At 55.1% G+C, this 17,140-nt stretch overlaps 1 protein-coding gene across 1 annotated transcript; it reads right to left on the bottom strand.

The window, feature by feature from the left end:
• Window positions 1–665: 665 nt before the first annotated feature.
• Window positions 666–14,507, bottom strand: LOC101712173 (poliovirus receptor homolog). The gene is made up of 9 exons (XM_004873124.4): window positions 14,380–14,507; window positions 13,679–14,234; window positions 10,254–10,613; window positions 8,908–9,222; window positions 7,033–7,150; window positions 4,925–5,073; window positions 3,355–3,465; window positions 2,096–2,136; window positions 666–1,742 (listed from the first exon to the last, which is right to left on the bottom strand). The coding sequence occupies exons 2-9, from the start codon at window positions 13,749–13,751 to the stop codon at window positions 1,674–1,676; spliced, it is 1,236 nt and encodes a 411-aa protein (XP_004873181.1). The 5' UTR covers window positions 13,752–14,234; window positions 14,380–14,507; the 3' UTR covers window positions 666–1,673.
• Window positions 14,508–17,140: the final 2,633 nt, after the last annotated feature.

Raw genomic sequence — 17,140 nt, 5'->3', positions numbered from 1 at the left:
TGAGGCAGGGTCTCACTCTGCAGCCCAGGCTGACTTTGAACTTGGCATCCTCCTGCCTCAGCCTCCAGAGTGCTAGAATTACAGGTGTATGGCACTGCTCCCGTCTTCCATGTGAGCCATTTTTATTTTATTTATTTATTTATTTTTGGTACTGAAGATTGAACTCAGGTCCTTGAGCTTGTGAGGCAGGCGGCAGAATCACTGAGCTAAATCCCCGGGCCCTATGTGAGCCATTTTTAAATGGAGAACTTGGTGGCATGAATGACCTTCACAAGGTTGTATGGAACTGGATGCCCTCCTGCAAAACAGTGAACTCAGAATGAATCCCTGGTGGGTTTTTCTAACTTGTCTGTCTATCCAATTGAAATATGAAAGAAGGGGGAGGGAGAGGGTGGGAGAGAGGCATTGGAGCATCTTGGGGAGGTGGATTCTGGAGTTCCTCTTGATTCAGGGCCTTACACCCACACCCCTGGCCCCACATGGTGACCTCCCACACAAAACTCAGTCCCCCTTGATTCCCACAAAAGACCCCTTGCAGGGAGCCACCTGAGATATAAAAATAAATAGGTTTTAGGGCCGGGGATTTAGCTCAGTGGTTTCACTGCCTGCTGTGCAAGTGCAAGGACCCAAGTTTGATCCCCAGTAGCACAATAAATACATAAATAAATAAATAAATAAATAGGTTTTAATGAGATGCTGGGGCAGCCAGAGAATCACTTAGAAAACCCACCAATCTCTCCCCATCTCCTTGGCCCTGCAGCACCCCCCTGGCCTTGTCCCTCTGTAGGTTCCCATCCCTGCCCTCCTGCTGTCCCCACCCTTCTCTGTTGTGCCCTCTCTCTTCTGTCTCCGAAGCAAGTCCTTATTATCGGCAGCATCTGAGCAGCTCTACCTTGTAGAGTTTTGTGGCTGCAGGGGCACTGGCGAAGGTTGCTGGAGCTGATGGACCCCCACCTGGGAGTTCACTTCCATCCACCAGTTGTTCCAATCACCTGGGCAGCTGCCTGGGGCCTGGGTTCCAACCTCTGTTCCTCGTAACTCCAGGGACAAGACTGAGATAGTGATTTGGAAGTTCAATGCCAGAGGCCAAACATCTCTGCAGCAGGAAGGTTCAGCGCTGGGGCCACTGTGCAGTAAAGGGTTAGCCCTGCCCCCGGGGAGACCTGGCCTTTTGTCCCTGTGCCTGGGAGGTCACCTCGAAGCCCTTGCACAGCCTGCTGGACAGTTTACCTGGGGACCTGGGTTACTCTGGTTCCCACACTAGGGTGTCCATGCTGGCGGGCCCGGGGCCAAGCTGAGCCTCAGTGCTGGCCCCAACACAGAGCCTGGCCATGAAGGTCTGTGAGCTTCCCTCGCTGCCGATGCCTCCTGCGTGCTGCGGGTGTCTGCTCGGAGTTGTGGTGTTCCTGTGGCTTCTCAGGGACAGGCACTGGTCCCCTCCAGACTCTGCCCCGTGTGGCTTCTTTTTTGGCTGACTTTAACCCCATCCTTTCCCTGTGACCCACAATACCCATGGGTGGATGGTATTTCTGAGCTCGGTGAGTCCTTAGTGGAACGTGTGCCCCCACTGCCCTGGGAGATAGTCATATCTTGAGGCCTGAGGGGGCAGGTGGCCCTTCATCCCTTTGCAGGCACCTTCAGCCATCGCGGCGGGGTCCAGCCAGTCCCCATTGTCACCTTGTGCCCTCTGTTGGGGTGTCCTCCCGGGAGCTGATCTGGGCTTCCACTGCAGAATAGATGACCTAGACGGGGGACAGTCACGTTAGCCTCGGGGCTCTCTGGGACAAAATCAGAGTCTTTGCACTCACATGAAATGTGTCCTGGCCCCTCTCCCTGGAAGCCAGGGCAGGGCTCCCCAAGGAGTAGTGACTGTGGGGGACACATAATAACACGCAGAGCCCTGGCTGCAGCAGACCCGGCTCCCAGGGGCTGTGCTTTAGCGAACTCTATGGGGCTCCTGCGCAGCAACAGATGCTACTTGAGGCAATGGGAGAAAAGATCCAGGCTCCTGATGCTGCCCTGTGGGCATCCATCCGTCCCCCGCCCCGTGAGTGACCGCCGAGGGTCTGTGGTTCACAGTGGCCCCCACACTCACCCTGTTCACCCCATTCGCCGAGGAGCAGGATGGGCGCCGTCCTGGGGAGAGGGAGGAGAAGCTGTCAGGAAGGATGGCAGTGCTGGGGGTCTGTGCCCCACAATCCTACACCTCCCACAGCTATTAAATGGGGATGGCACGTGTGCTCTCTGAGGAGCCGGCACCCGGTTATTTGGTTGGTTATGAAACAGAAATAAAATATTTTTTGTGCAAAGGCACTGAAGTTCCCTCTCTGCCTTTTGGGAGCTCTGTGACCTTGGACCCAGGCATTTAACCTTTCCATGCCTCAGTTTCCTCAGCTATCAAACAGGCTTATTGAGCAGACAGTAAATGTCCACTCTGCACCAGGTGCACTGGAGATGCTGATACAACTGGGAATGAAACACAAAACTTCCCACTCATGTGGACTTTTAATAATAATTGTATTAGTAAGAGCAATAATAACCATAGTTAATATGCACTCAGCGTGTGGCTTGCAGTGTGACATGTGTTGTGTTAACGTGTCACCCATATTAGTAAGTGGTTACTTTCACTTACAGATGAGGAAGCTGAGTTATAGAGATGAAGGCATTTACCCATGGTGACATACTTATAAGGCAATTGCTACACTTTGGATATGTTTCCTTTTTTAGGATTTTGTCTCTGTATATAGTTCAGGCCGGCCTTGAACTCACTCTGTAGCCCAGGCTGGCCTTGAACTCCCAGAAATCCTCCTGCCTCAGCCTCCTGAGTGCTGGGATTACAGGTGTGTGGCACCATGCCTGGCTTCCAGCAAACATTCCTCTAAGTGCTCTTCTTGTGCCCATCCTGGTACCAGGTGGTGCTGGAGACACAGCTGTGACCTGGACAGCCCTAGCTGTGCCTCCCTTGGCTCACAGTCCACCTGGCCAGGCTGGTGGCAGAGCCAGGACTGGGTGCTTGGCCCATTCTGGGGCATCAGGGGACTTCCTAGAAGAGGGGCATCTGGCTGGGATGTGGGGGGGACTTTGTTTCTTGGCTGAGGGAAAAGCTTTATGATCAAAGCCCTGCTGTGTCACCTGGATTGAAAGCCAAGGTCCTTATTGTCCTATGTGACCTGCCCTCTTTCCCTAGGCTCCAGTTCTATTTCTCAAATGGGGGAAACATCAGGATTTGGGGGCTAGTGCTCCCTGAGAGACTGCGTGTGGGGGCTGTGGGACCAAGGCTGCCACAGTGGTTGCTGCTTTGCAGGGGCTCGGGGTTCTGAGTCCTCAGGGGCAGGCGGGGAGGTGGCGACTCACCACAGCGTCTGTAGCACCAGCAGCAAAGCAAGATGACCACTACAGAAACAGGCACCAGCACCCCGATTATGATGCCTGTGGTGTGGCCTGACTTTTCCCCAGGTGGTGGCTCTGAAAGAGAGGAAGGAACAGACAGTTAGGTAAGAAATGCCTGGCAGACAGACCCTTATTCTTGTCATGGGCCAAATTTCCTCTAGGTAGCGTCCACTTGGCTGCCTCGGGCTAGAAGACTCAGGTGCACTGGAAACCAGCAGAGGAGCCTGGAGTGGGACCGTGACCTAGGCCTGGCCAATCAGAACAGTACATTCTCTCTGGCTGCTGTGATTGGTTCCTAAGTGGGCTGTGACCTAAGATGGGCCAATGAGAGGCAGGTTTGGTGAAGTGGAAATCGATCTCTAAAAATCTCTCTCTCTCCTCCACCCCTTCCCCTCCTCCCTCTCCCTCCCTCTCCCTCTCTTTGTACTGGGGCTGAACCCAGGGCCTTTGCACTGAGGTACATCCCTAGCCCTTTTCTCATTTTCTATTTTGACACAGGATCTCACTAACTCACTAAGTTGCCCAGGCTGGGCTAGAAGTTGCAATCCTCCTGCCTCAGCCTCCCAGAGTGCTGGGATGACAGGTGTGAGTCAGCACATCCGGTTTAAAAAGTTGAGATTTTAAAAAGTGAAGATATTTCTCTGGCTTCCTCATGCTGACAGTAACACTTCCACTACCAGCCCTGGAGGCCAGGAACCTTCGACCGGACCAGACTTCAACACTTTCCTGGGTCTGCTGTCCAGAGCCTGGTGGGATCAGCAGATGCCTATTTCCTGGCTGTTTCTACTCCTCCTAAAAGTCAGAGTGCTTCTGTGTGCCCGATGGGGTAGACTAGCTACCTTCCCTCTTTGGCCAAATTGTAAGTAAATGAATTTTCTCACTTGTGTGGGCTTTCCTCATACTTCTGATGGTGGGCAGGTGAAGGGACCCAGACAGTTGGGACCCAGATTCAGGCCTGGTGCCCCAGTGACACTGGAGTTTTGGCAAGAGAGCTGCTGAAAGGGGTGTTTCTACTCCTGGGATTTCGGTTAGCTCTTACAGTGCTGAAGGTACAGGATTCAGAGAACAGAGCTTATCTGAGAGTAAAACCAGCATAAAGAAATCAGAGGTAAGCGATGTAAAGAAAAATTCCTGTGCTACCTGTTTGGAGCACCTGGATCTAACCACCCCTGAAGGCGTATTTTCACTAATGTTCTGGGGGGGGTGTGGTGTTGGATTCTTTTGAGTCAGGCTTCTGTCGAATGCAATCAGTAGAGCTTTGCCTAAGACCATAGGAAAGGCCTTTTCTGAGCCCCTAGGAAATAGGCCTCCCACACTTGCCCCCGCCTGGGCTGGTGGAGGGAGTGTCTCCAGGTGGCTGAAGAGTGGTACCGGTGGTAGGTGGTATAGATGCTGGATTAACAGGAAGTAAAGTTCTTTCCTGAGTCACAGTGGGATTCCCATAGCCAGGTACTAAACCCAGACCTCACCTGCAGGCGGTCCTGCTGCCACCCCCTCCTTCGGGTCCCCCTGACCTCTCCTCCCAGCTCCTCACCTTTGAGCAGCACCGGCAGCTCCCCCCAGCCAGTCCCTACGTTGTTGGTGACAAGGCAAACAAAAGTGGTGTTGATGGACTCATCGACAGTGTGGATCAGGAGCCGCCTGATCTGGGGCTCAGCAGAGAGTGGCAGGGTTCCCGTGGTCCTGGGGGAGACGGGCAGGTGAGGAAGTGACCTCTGCTGAGCCCTACAGTGACAGCGACCAGGCAGGCACCTTCTATGCAGCCTCCCGCAGTGTGCGCCACAACCTGGGAGCAATCTGGAGTCCTCCCTCCACTGCCCCTCCTCCTCTCCCAGCCATGTCCGAGCCATCAGCAAGTTCTGCGGACCTCGCCTTCTAAACCCACGGAGGATCCCGGCCTGGCAGACCGGCCACCATCCTGCGAGGCTTTCCCCGCCCGTTTCCGCCCTCTCCCCGTCTGCCCCCACTATGGCCACCAGGGGGCGCCCGCGACCCGAGTCGGCGTAGATCCCTCTGCTCAGCGTAAAGCCGGCTACGGACCCCACCTGCCCTCTGTATCGGTCCCCAGGCCTCCGTTCGCATTGTCTATCATTCTCAGTGCCTCAGTGCCCCCACAGTGGCCTCTAGATTGAGCCTCAAACCCTCTGCATGTGCTTCCAGGCTGTTTGCAAATGCTCTTCCTCCCTCCAGGCCTCTGCTGGGAAGTCACCTGCGTGACACGATCACCCCGCCCCCATTTCTCCATCCCCCTCCTCTGGCTCAACTTTTCAAATTTTTATTTACCTACCCTTGGTGGTGCTGGGGATGGAAGTTGGCAAGCACTCTAAGAACTGAGGCCCGAGCCCTCCTGATTTGACTTTGCCAGGACATTTACCAAATTCTGGTACTCCAGGACCCTACCTTGCTTATTTTCTCTCTCCTCTAGAATGGGAGTCCACAGGGGAGGGGAGTGGCACTGTTGCATTTACCAGAGCGGGTGGTTAGTGGCCTGGGCACCTGACACAGGATGTGGGGCACAGTAGTCACATAGCAGAGCCCCAGTCGTGGGCTGTGGGACCTAAATCCAGACACCACCTGGGAGTGGCACTCGGTGGCAGAACACAGAGCAGCACCACCCCTGAGAACCCATGACTGCCATTCCTCCCAGGGGAGCCGTTGTTCCAGAGGGGGGCCATCTAGCATGGTTGCTGGGAAATTCTCCTGACTTTTCTGTATGTGTGACAATTTCTCTAACAAAGTGTTGGGAAAAATGGAGCAGTGGATTTATGTGCTTTGACACAGAAAGGTGTTCACAAGACAGAGGGAAGGTTTCAAAAGCACACATACAACACAATTCTAGGTGGGTTTTTTTGGTACCAGGGATCGGACTCGAGACCTTGCACTTTCAAGGCAGGCGGCGGCACCACTGAGCTAAATCCCTGGCCCCACAATTCTAGTTTTTGTTTGGGAACAAAAAAATGACAGGCAGAACCTATGACAAAAGATAATAGCAGGTACTTCAGGAGGTGGCTGGCTACACTTACTGGCTACTGAGGAACTATTTCCTTCTTTTTGCTCCCAACTGTATTGTTTGAAGTTTCTGCAGTGGTCATTTTTGTGACCATTAATGGTCATTTTAATTTATTTTTGTGATAAGGAAAAGGGTGGAATAAACACCGTGTAAAATAATTAACCACTAGGGCTGAGGTGGAGCTCTGTGGTGGCACCCTGCCTAGCACTTTTGAGGCCCTGGGGTGCCTCCCAAACACCAGACTGGCAGCTTCCACCAGGGGACAGGGAAGTGGTACAGGCCAGGGGTTTGGAGCCAGACAGGATTTGAGACTGTTGTTGATCTTTGTTTTTGTATCTGTGGGGCTTAGGATTGAGCCCAGAGGCTTGCACGTTTGAGGCACTTAGCCTACACCTGTAGTTGAACTTTAACTGGGCAGCTGCAGTGCTGGCTGCCAGCGTCATGTGAGGAAGGCTGGTATTCAGCTCAGAACAGTGGCATGGACACTGGGCATCAACAGCCCGGACTAAATACCTCCCAGCAGAACAATGCCAGGCAGAAAGACTTCCTCTACTCTCCTCTATTCTGCTCCTCCCTCACACCCAGGGGTCCAGGCCCAGCCTCCTCCTCCAGACCCAGGTCACTAAACTCACGTTTTCCAGACCACGTCCTGGGGCTCTGGGTTGCTTTGGACATCACAGTTCAGGGAGACCTCCTTGCGGCCGAGGTACCAGTTGTCATCATAGCCGGAGATGGACACCTCAGGGGGGTCTGTGGTGAACGGACACACAGGCTCAGGGATGGGGAGCCTTCGGGGCGGGGGGGGGCTGAAGGATTGTGGGCTTCACCTCACAGTAGGAACAGGCCTGAGTGGGATGGGGAGCACCCACCTGGAGGGACTGGGAGGAGTCCAGGGCCACGGGTTCCCTCAGAGAGCACAGGCCTGGATGTCTCAGACAGAGCACATAGAAGGGGCTTCTTAGGACCTGCCTTTCTCTGCCCATTTTCCTCATCCTGGCCTGCCCGCCTTGAGTGTCCTGTGAGCAAAGGCCTCTGGGATACTCCTAATAGTCAAGGGTCTGACAAGTCCTGCAGGAAGGAGCCCCCTGCTTCTCTGCCTCAATGTGATGGCACGGGACACTTTCCTAAGTCCTCAGGGGCCAGGCCAATGGGACAGGGCTGTCTCTGGAGTAGGGAGGAGGTGGGTGCCAGTCACCACAGATGTCCTCCTCCCTCAGACCTGGGACTCTGTCGAGGAAACCTGTCGATCAACTGCCTGGGTGGGAGCAGCCAGCGTAGACAGGGATGGGAGACAGCATGCAGAGTGCCTAGGAGGGCTTGGGTGGGTGTTGTTGCCAGGTGCAGTGTGGACAGAGCACGGGGAAAGCAGAGAGGCAGCTGTTGTGGAGAGAACAGTTGCTTCTGGGGGAACCAGCGTGCCAATGTTGGGGGACAGCGGCAGCAGAGAGCGTCCTGGGGAGTTGGGGAAATGGAGCTAGGCCATGTATGTGTGGACAGCACTGGGATGGTCAGTGTAGACCTGAGGGGAGCTGAGATCTACGCCGTCCAACACAAAGCCACCAGCCAGCTGTGACCCTGGAACACTTCAGACATGGCTGGCCTGAAATGCACACCAGATTTTGAAGGATTGCTATGGCAAGAACACAAAAGATGTCAAGAATGGGGTTTTGGTTTTTTTTGTTTTTTGTTTTGGTACCGGGGATCGAACTTGGGGCCTTGCACTTGCAAGGCAGGTGGTGGAACCACTGAGCTAAATCCCTGGCTCAAGAATGGTTTTGAAAAACCAATTACTTGTTAAAATGATAACACTTTGGCTATATTGATTTACATAAAATCCACTATGAAAATAAATTTCTTCTCTCTCTCTCTCTTTCTCAGTGGTGGGGATGAAACCCAGGCCTTTGTATGCTGGACAAATGCTCTGCCACTCAGCTGCACTCCTGGTTCTTTTTATTTTATTTTGAGTCGCGGTTTTCCTAAGTTGCCCAGGCTGGCCTTGAACTCTTCCTGGCCCAGCCTCCCGAGTATTACAGGCGTGTAGCACTATGGTGAGCACCATGTCTTTCTTTTCATTGTCTTTTAATGGATGGTTAGTGGAAAACTGAAAACAGTGACAACTCCCCACAGCTGATGGCCTAAGTAGCGGGTGTGAGCACCGGGGACCGTGCTGCCCGATGTCCAGGGGAGTCAGCATAGGCAAAGGTAAGGCCGTGTAGAAAAGGGACACGGAGTGGGTGTAGATGATGGGACGTCAGCACAGCTGTGTGGGGAAGGCCAGTGTAGACAGATGCCTAGGGACACAGGTGTGGGCCGGGGGCGGGGGGCAGTGCAGCCTGTGCTGAGGCAGGCGGTGTGGACAGTATGGGGTTCGGTGTAGGCAACCGAGGTGCAGCGCTGACTGTGGCAGAGGAGCTGGTGGAGACAGTAGGCGCAGTGCTGTTTGTGGCCCAGGGAAGCAGGTGAAGACGGGGGCGGGGGGGTGGTGCAGGGCTGTCGCCCATACTCACAGGGCATGGAGAGGTTGACAGGCAGCACTTCCGGCTCCACCAGAGTCTCATGCTCCACTCTGCACGTGACCTTCTTGCCGTCCACGCGGCTTGAGGGCACCACAATAAAGACGCTGGTGATGGTGACCGTGCCTGGCAGGGGCCCAGGTTTCTGGCTCTCAATGAACGTTCCATTCAAGTCTGAGTCATCGAAAGACCAGGAGACCCGGGCGGGTGGGCGGCCCCCCGAGGAGACGCAGAGGGCCACGGGCACCGGCTTCCCGGAGATCAGGTCGGGAGTCACCTCCTGCAGCTCCACAGTGCTCCGGGGAGAGGCTGGAGAGGGAGACAGGGACAGGTCACCTCCTGCTGGCCGTCATGGTACAGACCTCTCAGCCACAGAGGGGGCTATTCGAGGACATGGGATGGCCAGGCTCAGGTCCCAGCCCTGTCCCCCAGCAGCTGGGTGGCCTTGGGCAAGTCTGTGCCTCGGTTTCCCTAAGTGTCAACCCTGGATAATGAAAAGACAAGATGCTACAAAGAGAAGATGCAGCGGAAGTTGTTAGAATGGCCTTTGGTACGTGAGAAGTGCTCAGTAAACATGGCTTGGTGGCAGTGCTGGGGACACAGTGCTCGGTGACAAGTCTGCTGTGGAGAGGAGGGCTGACCCTGGGGATGCAGCTGCAGGGGACCTGCCTGTTGTCACACAGCTGACTCCAAAGCCCTGGCCCCGGACTTCCCGCAGCTCTCGCTACTACTTCTTGACTCACTGATGTGTTTGATTCCCTCAGTGGCACCCTGTGCCTGGGACTCTTCCCAGCGCTTAACATTTCCTGAGTGACTTCTGCAAAGGCCAGGACAGTCCCGCGCACTGAGGGGACCGGGAAGGGTGATCAGGGGACGGGGTGCGGGGGCACACAGGCTTCCTGCTCCAGTTCCAAGAGGAAGGCCTGTCAGATTTTCCCCGGTGCTCAGCCCATTCAGAAGAAACCACTAGCGAGCCTGTAATCCCAGCACTCTGGGAGGCCAAGGCAGGAGGGTCCTAAGTTAGAGCCCAGCCTGGTCAATTTAGTGACTTAGCGAGACCCCCGTCTGAAAATAGAAATAAAAATAAAAATGGTCTGGGGATGTGTGAAGGTTCTAGGTTCAAACCCAGTAACCCCCAAAAGAAAGGGGGAGGCGGAAGAAACCAGTGCGTAAGCTGGTAGTGGTGGAGGTGGGCTGCAACCTCAGGGCCCCTGCCCAGCTCCTTCTCAGCACCCTCTCCACTTGCTCCCCAAGATGAAGCCTCCGCGTAGGGGCCTCTGCTCCCACCTGGCCTGCAGCCCCGCCCCTCTCTGCTTGTCCCGCCCCCGGCCCTGGCCCACCGAGCACGCGCAGTCGGGTGCTGTTGCTGGCTGTGCCCTGCGGGAATGTGGCGATCCGGCACGTGTAGGTGCCTTCGTCCTGGGCGCGCAGCTCCGACACCGTCAGGCTGGCGTTTCTCAGGTCCGCGCCGAGCTTGGTATTCGCGAAGTTCACCCGCTGGGGATCCTGGACGTTGGGGCCCCGCGTAGGGTGGAAGACGGCCACGGTGTGGACGGGCCCTGCCAGTTCCCGGTGCTCCCAGGTCTGCTGGGTCACATTTGTGCCCAGCTCCAGGGACTGCAGCTGACAGGGCAGCGTCACCGACTCGCCCAAGAGGCCGCGCACCTCGGGAAGCACCTGCACACTCACGGTTCCGGTTCCTATGGGGAAACAGGGCATCAATTATAGATGGGGAAACTGAGGCACAGAGTGGCTTGACAGAGCTCATCAGGGAGAGCAGGCAGGGTGGGATTTGAACCTGGGCTGTCTGTAGTCTGTCGAGTAGGCCCTATGGAAATCTTTGGTCCTTCATCCCAGCACATAATAGGTCCTCAGCCTGTCTGAGATCTTACTGACTTTAGGAAACATAATGCTGTGCATTCTTTTTACTGCGAGAAGGTGGGAAGGAGTCAAATTCTCAGAGCTCTGGCCCTGCCCTCCTAGCAGGGGCCCTGGTGCAGGTGGATTTTGTCTTTTGAACCTCAGTTTCACCTGTAACATGGATGCTGTAGTTTAGATCTTTTTCTTCTTTTTCTTTTTGTACCGGGGCTTGGCCTCAGGACCTTTCGCTTGCGAGGCAGGTGCCGTGCCACTGTGCCAAATCCCTGGCTCTGTTTGGATCTTAAGTGTCCTACAAAGGTCCATGCAGTAGAGGCTTGGCCCCTGTAAGAGGTGAGGTCTAAAGTCCTGTGTCCCAGGCACCCTCCTGTACTCCTAGCACTCTGGGAGGCTGAGGCAGGAGGATCACAAGTTTGAGCTCAGCCTGGGCAATTTATCACTTTAGCGAGACACTGTCTAAAAAAAAAAAGTCTTTGAGGCTGTAAAACCCTAAGTTCAACCCCAGCGATTTAGGAGATAGTCCACGGGAAAGCTCGCTGAGGAAATGAGTGGGACCTGTCAATTACAAGATCCCAGGACAGCGCCAAATAATTCTCAGGATCCCGTATGTGGAACTTCTCGCAGGCTCCCACGAGATGTGGACCCCAGGAAAGAAGGCCTGATGCCTTGGAGAGCTCGCTGCTGTGACTCCCAACATAGCCCGTGCTGCATCTCTTAGACGCAGCGTGTACTTTTATTTTTGCTTTTATCTTCCTTTTCTCTTGTTCTGCCCAAGTTCGCCCTGCAGAGCTGGTTTCTTCCATCCCATTCATCCCTCACTTTTCAAATAAACTTGGGGGACCGTTATTGGCTTGTCTCACCCAGTTCTTTGTTCGAGGGAGGAAAGACATGGAATACTTTTGATTGGCAGGCATTTCTTAAGAAAGTACCTGATAACACTGTACTGAAAGAAAAAAGAGGTGGGGACCGGTGAGGTTAGGTCCCTGGAGCTGTGACCCGGGAGGGACGGTGGGACTCTGGTTTCTCCTGTTTTCTTTCCCTTGCTTCTAGATCCATGAGATGAGCGGTGGTTTTGTTCCAGCAGGCTCTGCCCACTAAGATGTGCTGCCCTCCTACAGGCGAACAGCGTGGTTTGGCCTGGCACCTGGGAACCTGTGAACCCAAGTAAACCTTCCCTCTCTGTAAACGGACTGGTTTAGGGTTTTGCTGTGGTAACACAAGGCAGGTGGCGATGGGCGGCATCAGGAGGGAGAGGTGATGAAAAACTCATAGGGCTGTTACACAACCTCGGGGCTCCATCGTGGCGAATATGAACTGGGGTCAGGAGGAGCGGAGGAAGCCGGGGGCAGTGCCCCGAGGTGCCCGGAGCTGCTGGGAGGAGGACCAGACAGGGCACAAGTGACTAGGGATGGATGGCGAATGTGTGGATCTGGGGCCTGGGCTTGGGCTTTGAATGCCTGACTCCGCCCAGCTCTGTGTGGCTCTGGGTAAAGGGGTCCCCTTCTCTCAGCCGGGTTCCTCCTCCTGCCTGTCGGGACTGCCTTGGGAATGAAATTGGATGAGGCCAGCCGGGTGTGGTCGTGCACACCTGTAACCCCAGCCTTCTGGGAGGCTGAGGCAGGAGGACTGGAAATTCAAGCCTGGCTTGGGCAATTTAGCAACTCATCGGGACTCTGTCTCAAAAGTAGAGGGCAGGGATGTGGCTCAGTGCAAAGGCCCTGGGTTCAACCCCCGGGGATTGGGATGGGGTGACTGGACCTGAAGCCCTCTCCAGTGCTCTCCGCAGCCCCACTACAGCCACACTGGTATTTGCATCCCATGGGACAGAGGGGAGCAGGAGTGGAAGGGTGAGGTCACTGGCTGGGAATAACCAGCAGGGAAGGGCCCTGCCCCGTCCTGGCGGTGCTGCCCTGTCACTGAGTTAGTTGCTCATTCATTCAGCTTGGGTACTTCCTGCCTCACCTCTCCTCCAGCTCCCATACCCCCGCCTGGGAATTTCCCCAGGGCGGGGTCAGTGGCATTCCCAGAGCCCCTCGGCCCGGAAAGTGCCAGTGTTCTGCGGGCACCTTCAGGGAAAGGCCACAAAGAGGAACTTGGCCCTGCATGCAGTATTATTACCGTTCATGTCCTGGCCATCGCTGTTGTCACTATAACCGCATCCCGGCCAGACCCAGGCACACCACGTGAAATACCCACCTCTCTGCAGAACCCACTTCCCCCTAATGTACCCTCTAGGTCACGGCTATGAAATGCCAAAAGCTGACCCCAGGGGGCCGCTGTATCCTGAGTGCTTGAAACACTGTCAGGCACACTAGGTGGGAGTGTGTGCGGGACGACTGCATGAATTTGAAAGAAAGAATGAAGCCAGGCTTGGTGGCCCACACCTGTAATCCCAGAATTCTGGGAGGCTGAGGCAGGAGGATCACAAGTTTGAGGCCAACCTGGGCACTTTACGCTTGACAAGACCCTGCCTCAAAATAAAAAAAAATTAAAAACGAGAGCGAGGGTGAGGTGCGGATGTAGCTCAGTGCCAAGCACCTGGGTTCAGGCCCCAGTACCAGGAGCAGGGAGAATGAATGAAAGGCCCCTGAAGCCTGCCAGCGGGGCCGCCTCCCGGGCCCCACCCCCACCCTGCCCCCTCGCGGCACTGGGACGAGGCCCAGGTGAGCGACAGGAGAGGAACTAATTTCACCTCCGTGAGTCAGGCTCAGCCGCGCTTCCCGGAAGCGGAGCCCTTTCTGTGAGTCTCGGGGCCCAAATCCTCCACTTTCCCCAGGACAGAGGGAGGCCCTGGCCCGGCCGCCGGGGCCCTGCTCTCTTGGGCGCGGGGCTGACGGCGAAGGGGACCCAGGAGGCCGTGGTAGGGGCCCGAGCGGGGGACACTCACCGGCTCCGGGGGGCACCGAGGAGAGCGACAGCAGCCACAGCAGCGACAGCACCGACAGCGCGGCGTGGGCCATGCGGATGCCGGCCCGAGGCACAGGCGGCCCTGTTACTCGCTCCTCTGGCAGCCGCGTTACTCAGCGCGACTGAGAGATTGCGTGGATTGCGGGGGAGCGGGAGGGGACATTGCTGCCACCCCGTTGGTCAGGCCTGGGGCGGGGCGGGGATTCCAGCTTCCCAGCGGGGTGGCAGGGACCGCGGGTGGGGGCCTCCCGGGCTGGAGCTGGGGCGGGGTAGCCCCCTGGGCAGCTCATTCCTCCTGGGCAGTGAGGCGGACACTAACGCTTCCCATAGGAGGATCCCACTGTCCCGGGGAGGAAACCGAGGCACGCAGAGATTCACAGCGTACTAAAGGCTGGCGGCTGCTGAGTGGCAGAGCTGAGATAAGAAGCCAGTGTGGGGGTGAGGTGGGGCAGGCCTGTCATCCCTGCCTAGCCCTCTGGGAGGCTGAGGCAGGAGGGTGGGAAGTTGGAGACTGGCCCGGACAACTTGGCAAGATCCTGTCTCAAAATAAAAAATGAAAAAAAGGGCTCGGGATGTAGCTCAGTGCAAAGGCCCAGGGTTCAGCCACCAGTATCCCCCAAAGGGAGAAGGGGCAGATGGGGGCTCTTGACCACCAGCTCCTCCCACCAGCTGAGCACATACCAGGCAAGTTGCTTCCTGTGGGGCCTAGGTTTCCTCCTCTGAAGACCCAGCATGATAACAGTGCTCACTTCCAGAGGTGTGTGTGAGGCTGGAACAGGAAGCTCTCTGCCCAGCAGCTGTCCATAGCTTGCACTCAGCCAAGAGCAGCTATGCTATTGGCAGAGTGGCAGCCGTGGTGATTAATGTCCTCCCAGTACAGTTCTGTAAATAATGCGAGGTCAGGCTGGGGTGTGGCTCTGTGGCAGAACAAGTGTTTAGTGTGTGTGAGGCCCTTTGTTCTTCTCCAGCACCCAAAATCAAGCCGTGATATAATAAAGTACAAGCAAATGCTGCTCATGAGAGCAGTGGTTCATTTCTTCCTCCTTTAATTTTTCTGGTTTGCACTCCTGGCCCTGGGATAGAGCAGCAAAGAATGAAGCTGAGCAGCCCTGCCTCCGAGGAGTCTGGGTGCTGGAGGAGGGGACAGATGAACTCCAAGTCTGGAGGGAAGGGCGTATGGGGAATGAGGTACAGTGTGGGGCTGGCCTGCCGAGCTGGGGAGAGACACACTGCGAGAGAAGTCGGGAGAGAGAAACTGACACAGGAGAATGGCAGAGGGGCCGGGTGTGGTGGCACGCCACTGGTCTGTGGTCTCAGCGATCTGGGGGGCCGAGACAGCAGTCACAATTTTGAGTGCAACCCTGGCAAGTCAGCGACTTAGTGTGACCCTGTCCCAAAATAGGGAGTGAAGGAAGAAAAAAAAAGGGGTGAGGATGTAGGTTGCAGGTCAGTGGGAAGGCCCTGTTTCGATCCTCAGTGCCACAAACGCAGAGAATGAGAGTCAGATTGATGAGACAGACAAAGATGAGGGAGAGGTGACAGAGCCAGAGGCTCAGAGACAGAGCCCGAGAGGTGTCCTGGTCCCCAGGGTGTCCCGCCATGGACATGGGGCTCCCTAGCAGCTCTGGTCCCGGATCCTGAACATCCCAGTATATTTCTAGGAAACTCCTTCTTTGGGTTTTGGCTCCTTTGGAAAGTTCTGTCCCTGGCCACTCTCTCTGATGCCACAGGTGCCAGCTGGGATGCTGGGTGTCTGTATTTGCCCTGGACGTGTGCAGGTGAATTTCTGAATGAAATCACACAGGCAGGGCTCTTGGAAATCTCTGTAATTTCTAGCATCTTTGTTCTGCTCAGTTATTTCCAAACTAGGAACTTGTGGCCGTGGCTATGTTCCTTCTCTGGGTCATGCTGTCACCATCAGGGATGTCCCCCTCTCCCAGGGGATGCCCTGCTGAGCTCCACTCCTCTCAGGCTGTCCCTCTGCTGCTGTTTGACTTCACATTTGGGGTCCCTCACCCTGTAGGGAACAGGGAAAGGGGACATGACCAGAACCTCTGCAGTGGGTCCTGGTCTCCTGTGAGCCATGACAGCACAAGGCGAATTAAAGAATAAAGACAGGAAATGAGACTTAAAGAAGCTGAGCTTTGGGGCTGATCAATGTTGTTCACCCCAAGCTTGCCACACCTTTATTTGGTTCACTGGGAGTAACAGATGACTCAGAGGGTGCCAATAATCATAGGATGATGAGGAATTTATGTTGATAAGGAATTTGTCCTTCCCAGATGAAACTTTTCTGTTACTGCTCAATTCCCCAGAATGTCTTCAGCTGATGTAATCCTGCCCTGGAGTGTCAACCATTGAGGTTTTAGCTGTGACCAGAGGCAAAAATGAAGTTATGCCTTGACACACCATAGCCACCCTGTAGGCTTAATCATAATTTAATTGTGAAATGATTTTTCCCCAAAATTATGTAGCCTTGCTCCTGACATCACCCCTGTTCCACCTCCTCCCCACTGGGCATTGAACTTGGTAGTAGTACAGGTGAGGCTGTGGTCCTGAGCAATTTCACGTCATGAGATGATTCAGCCTCTCAAGTATGGTGACAAAGCACATGCCTGTAATCCCAGCACTCAGGAGGCTGAGGCAGGAGGATCTCTGCAAGTTTGAGGCCAGTTTGGGCTACACGGTGAGACCCTGTCTCAAATGTCTCAAAAAACAAACAAACAAACAAACAAACAAACAAACAAACAATACAAAGCTCAGCATGGTGGCACACGCTTTATAATCCAAGATCTCAGGAGGCTGAGGCTGGAGGCTCACCACAGAAGTCAGACTGGGCTACTTGGTGAGACCTTGTCTCAAACAAAACTAAAGAGTGGGGACAAGGCAGGGTTGAGGGCAGGGATGGGGCAAGTTTGAGATGGAATCAGAGTTAGGGGTCAGGAAGTGGGAAAGCCTCAGGGAAGGGACTAGGAGGTGGTGAGAGTCAGCAGGAGGAGATGGGGCTTCAGTGGCCCATATTCCTTTGAAAAAATAGTAATTCAGCTCCTATACACTGGGAAGGGCCAAAAGTCTGTGCTGCCGACGTAGCTGAATTAAGTGAGATGCTTGTTTCTTGGGGGGGAAATAGGTGGGAGGAGCCTGTGGTGGATGGAGGTTGCTATTGGTTGGAATAGGTGGGCTGAACCAAGAAGCTGTATGATTCCTCTGCTAACGGCTCCCCAGCTCAGAGCCCTGAGGGTGGGTGTGAGGGATTCAGTGAAATGCCCCTCTTTCGGCTCCTACACCTCTCTAGACTGCCCCATCTTGGGCCTTTTGGCCTCCTGTATTCATTCAGCCAATACATATTTATTGAGCACCTACTACGTGCTACACCTGTCCAGGGGCAGAAGACACATGAGCAAGAGGTTGCTGGGGAGGGAGGCGGAAAGAGGCCGATGGT

This window comes from Heterocephalus glaber, unplaced genomic scaffold, assembly GCF_053883595.1.
Source record: "Heterocephalus glaber isolate CG9 unplaced genomic scaffold, H.glaber_assembly_v1.0 deba00001744, whole genome shotgun sequence".
Classification (NCBI taxonomy): Eukaryota; Metazoa; Chordata; class Mammalia; order Rodentia; family Bathyergidae; genus Heterocephalus; species Heterocephalus glaber.
Note: the sequence above shows the minus strand (reverse complement) of the source record. Positions and strands in the feature narration are given on the sequence as shown.

Bases quoted from the DNA above. Each gene is read 5' to 3' on its own strand.
- LOC101712173 (XM_004873124.4), bottom strand. From the start codon at position 13,751: ATGGCCCACGCCGCGCTGTCGGTGCTGTCGCTGCTGTGGCTGCTGTCG. The intron at 9,223-10,253 runs GTGGGCCAGGGC...CTCCCTCTCCAG, and splicing joins CACCCGACTGCGCGTGCTCG to CCTCTCCCCGGAGCACTGTG. The intron at 2,137-3,354 runs GTGAGTCGCCAC...CCCTCTCCCCAG, and splicing joins CTGGTGCTACAGACGCTGTG to GACGGCGCCCATCCTGCTCC.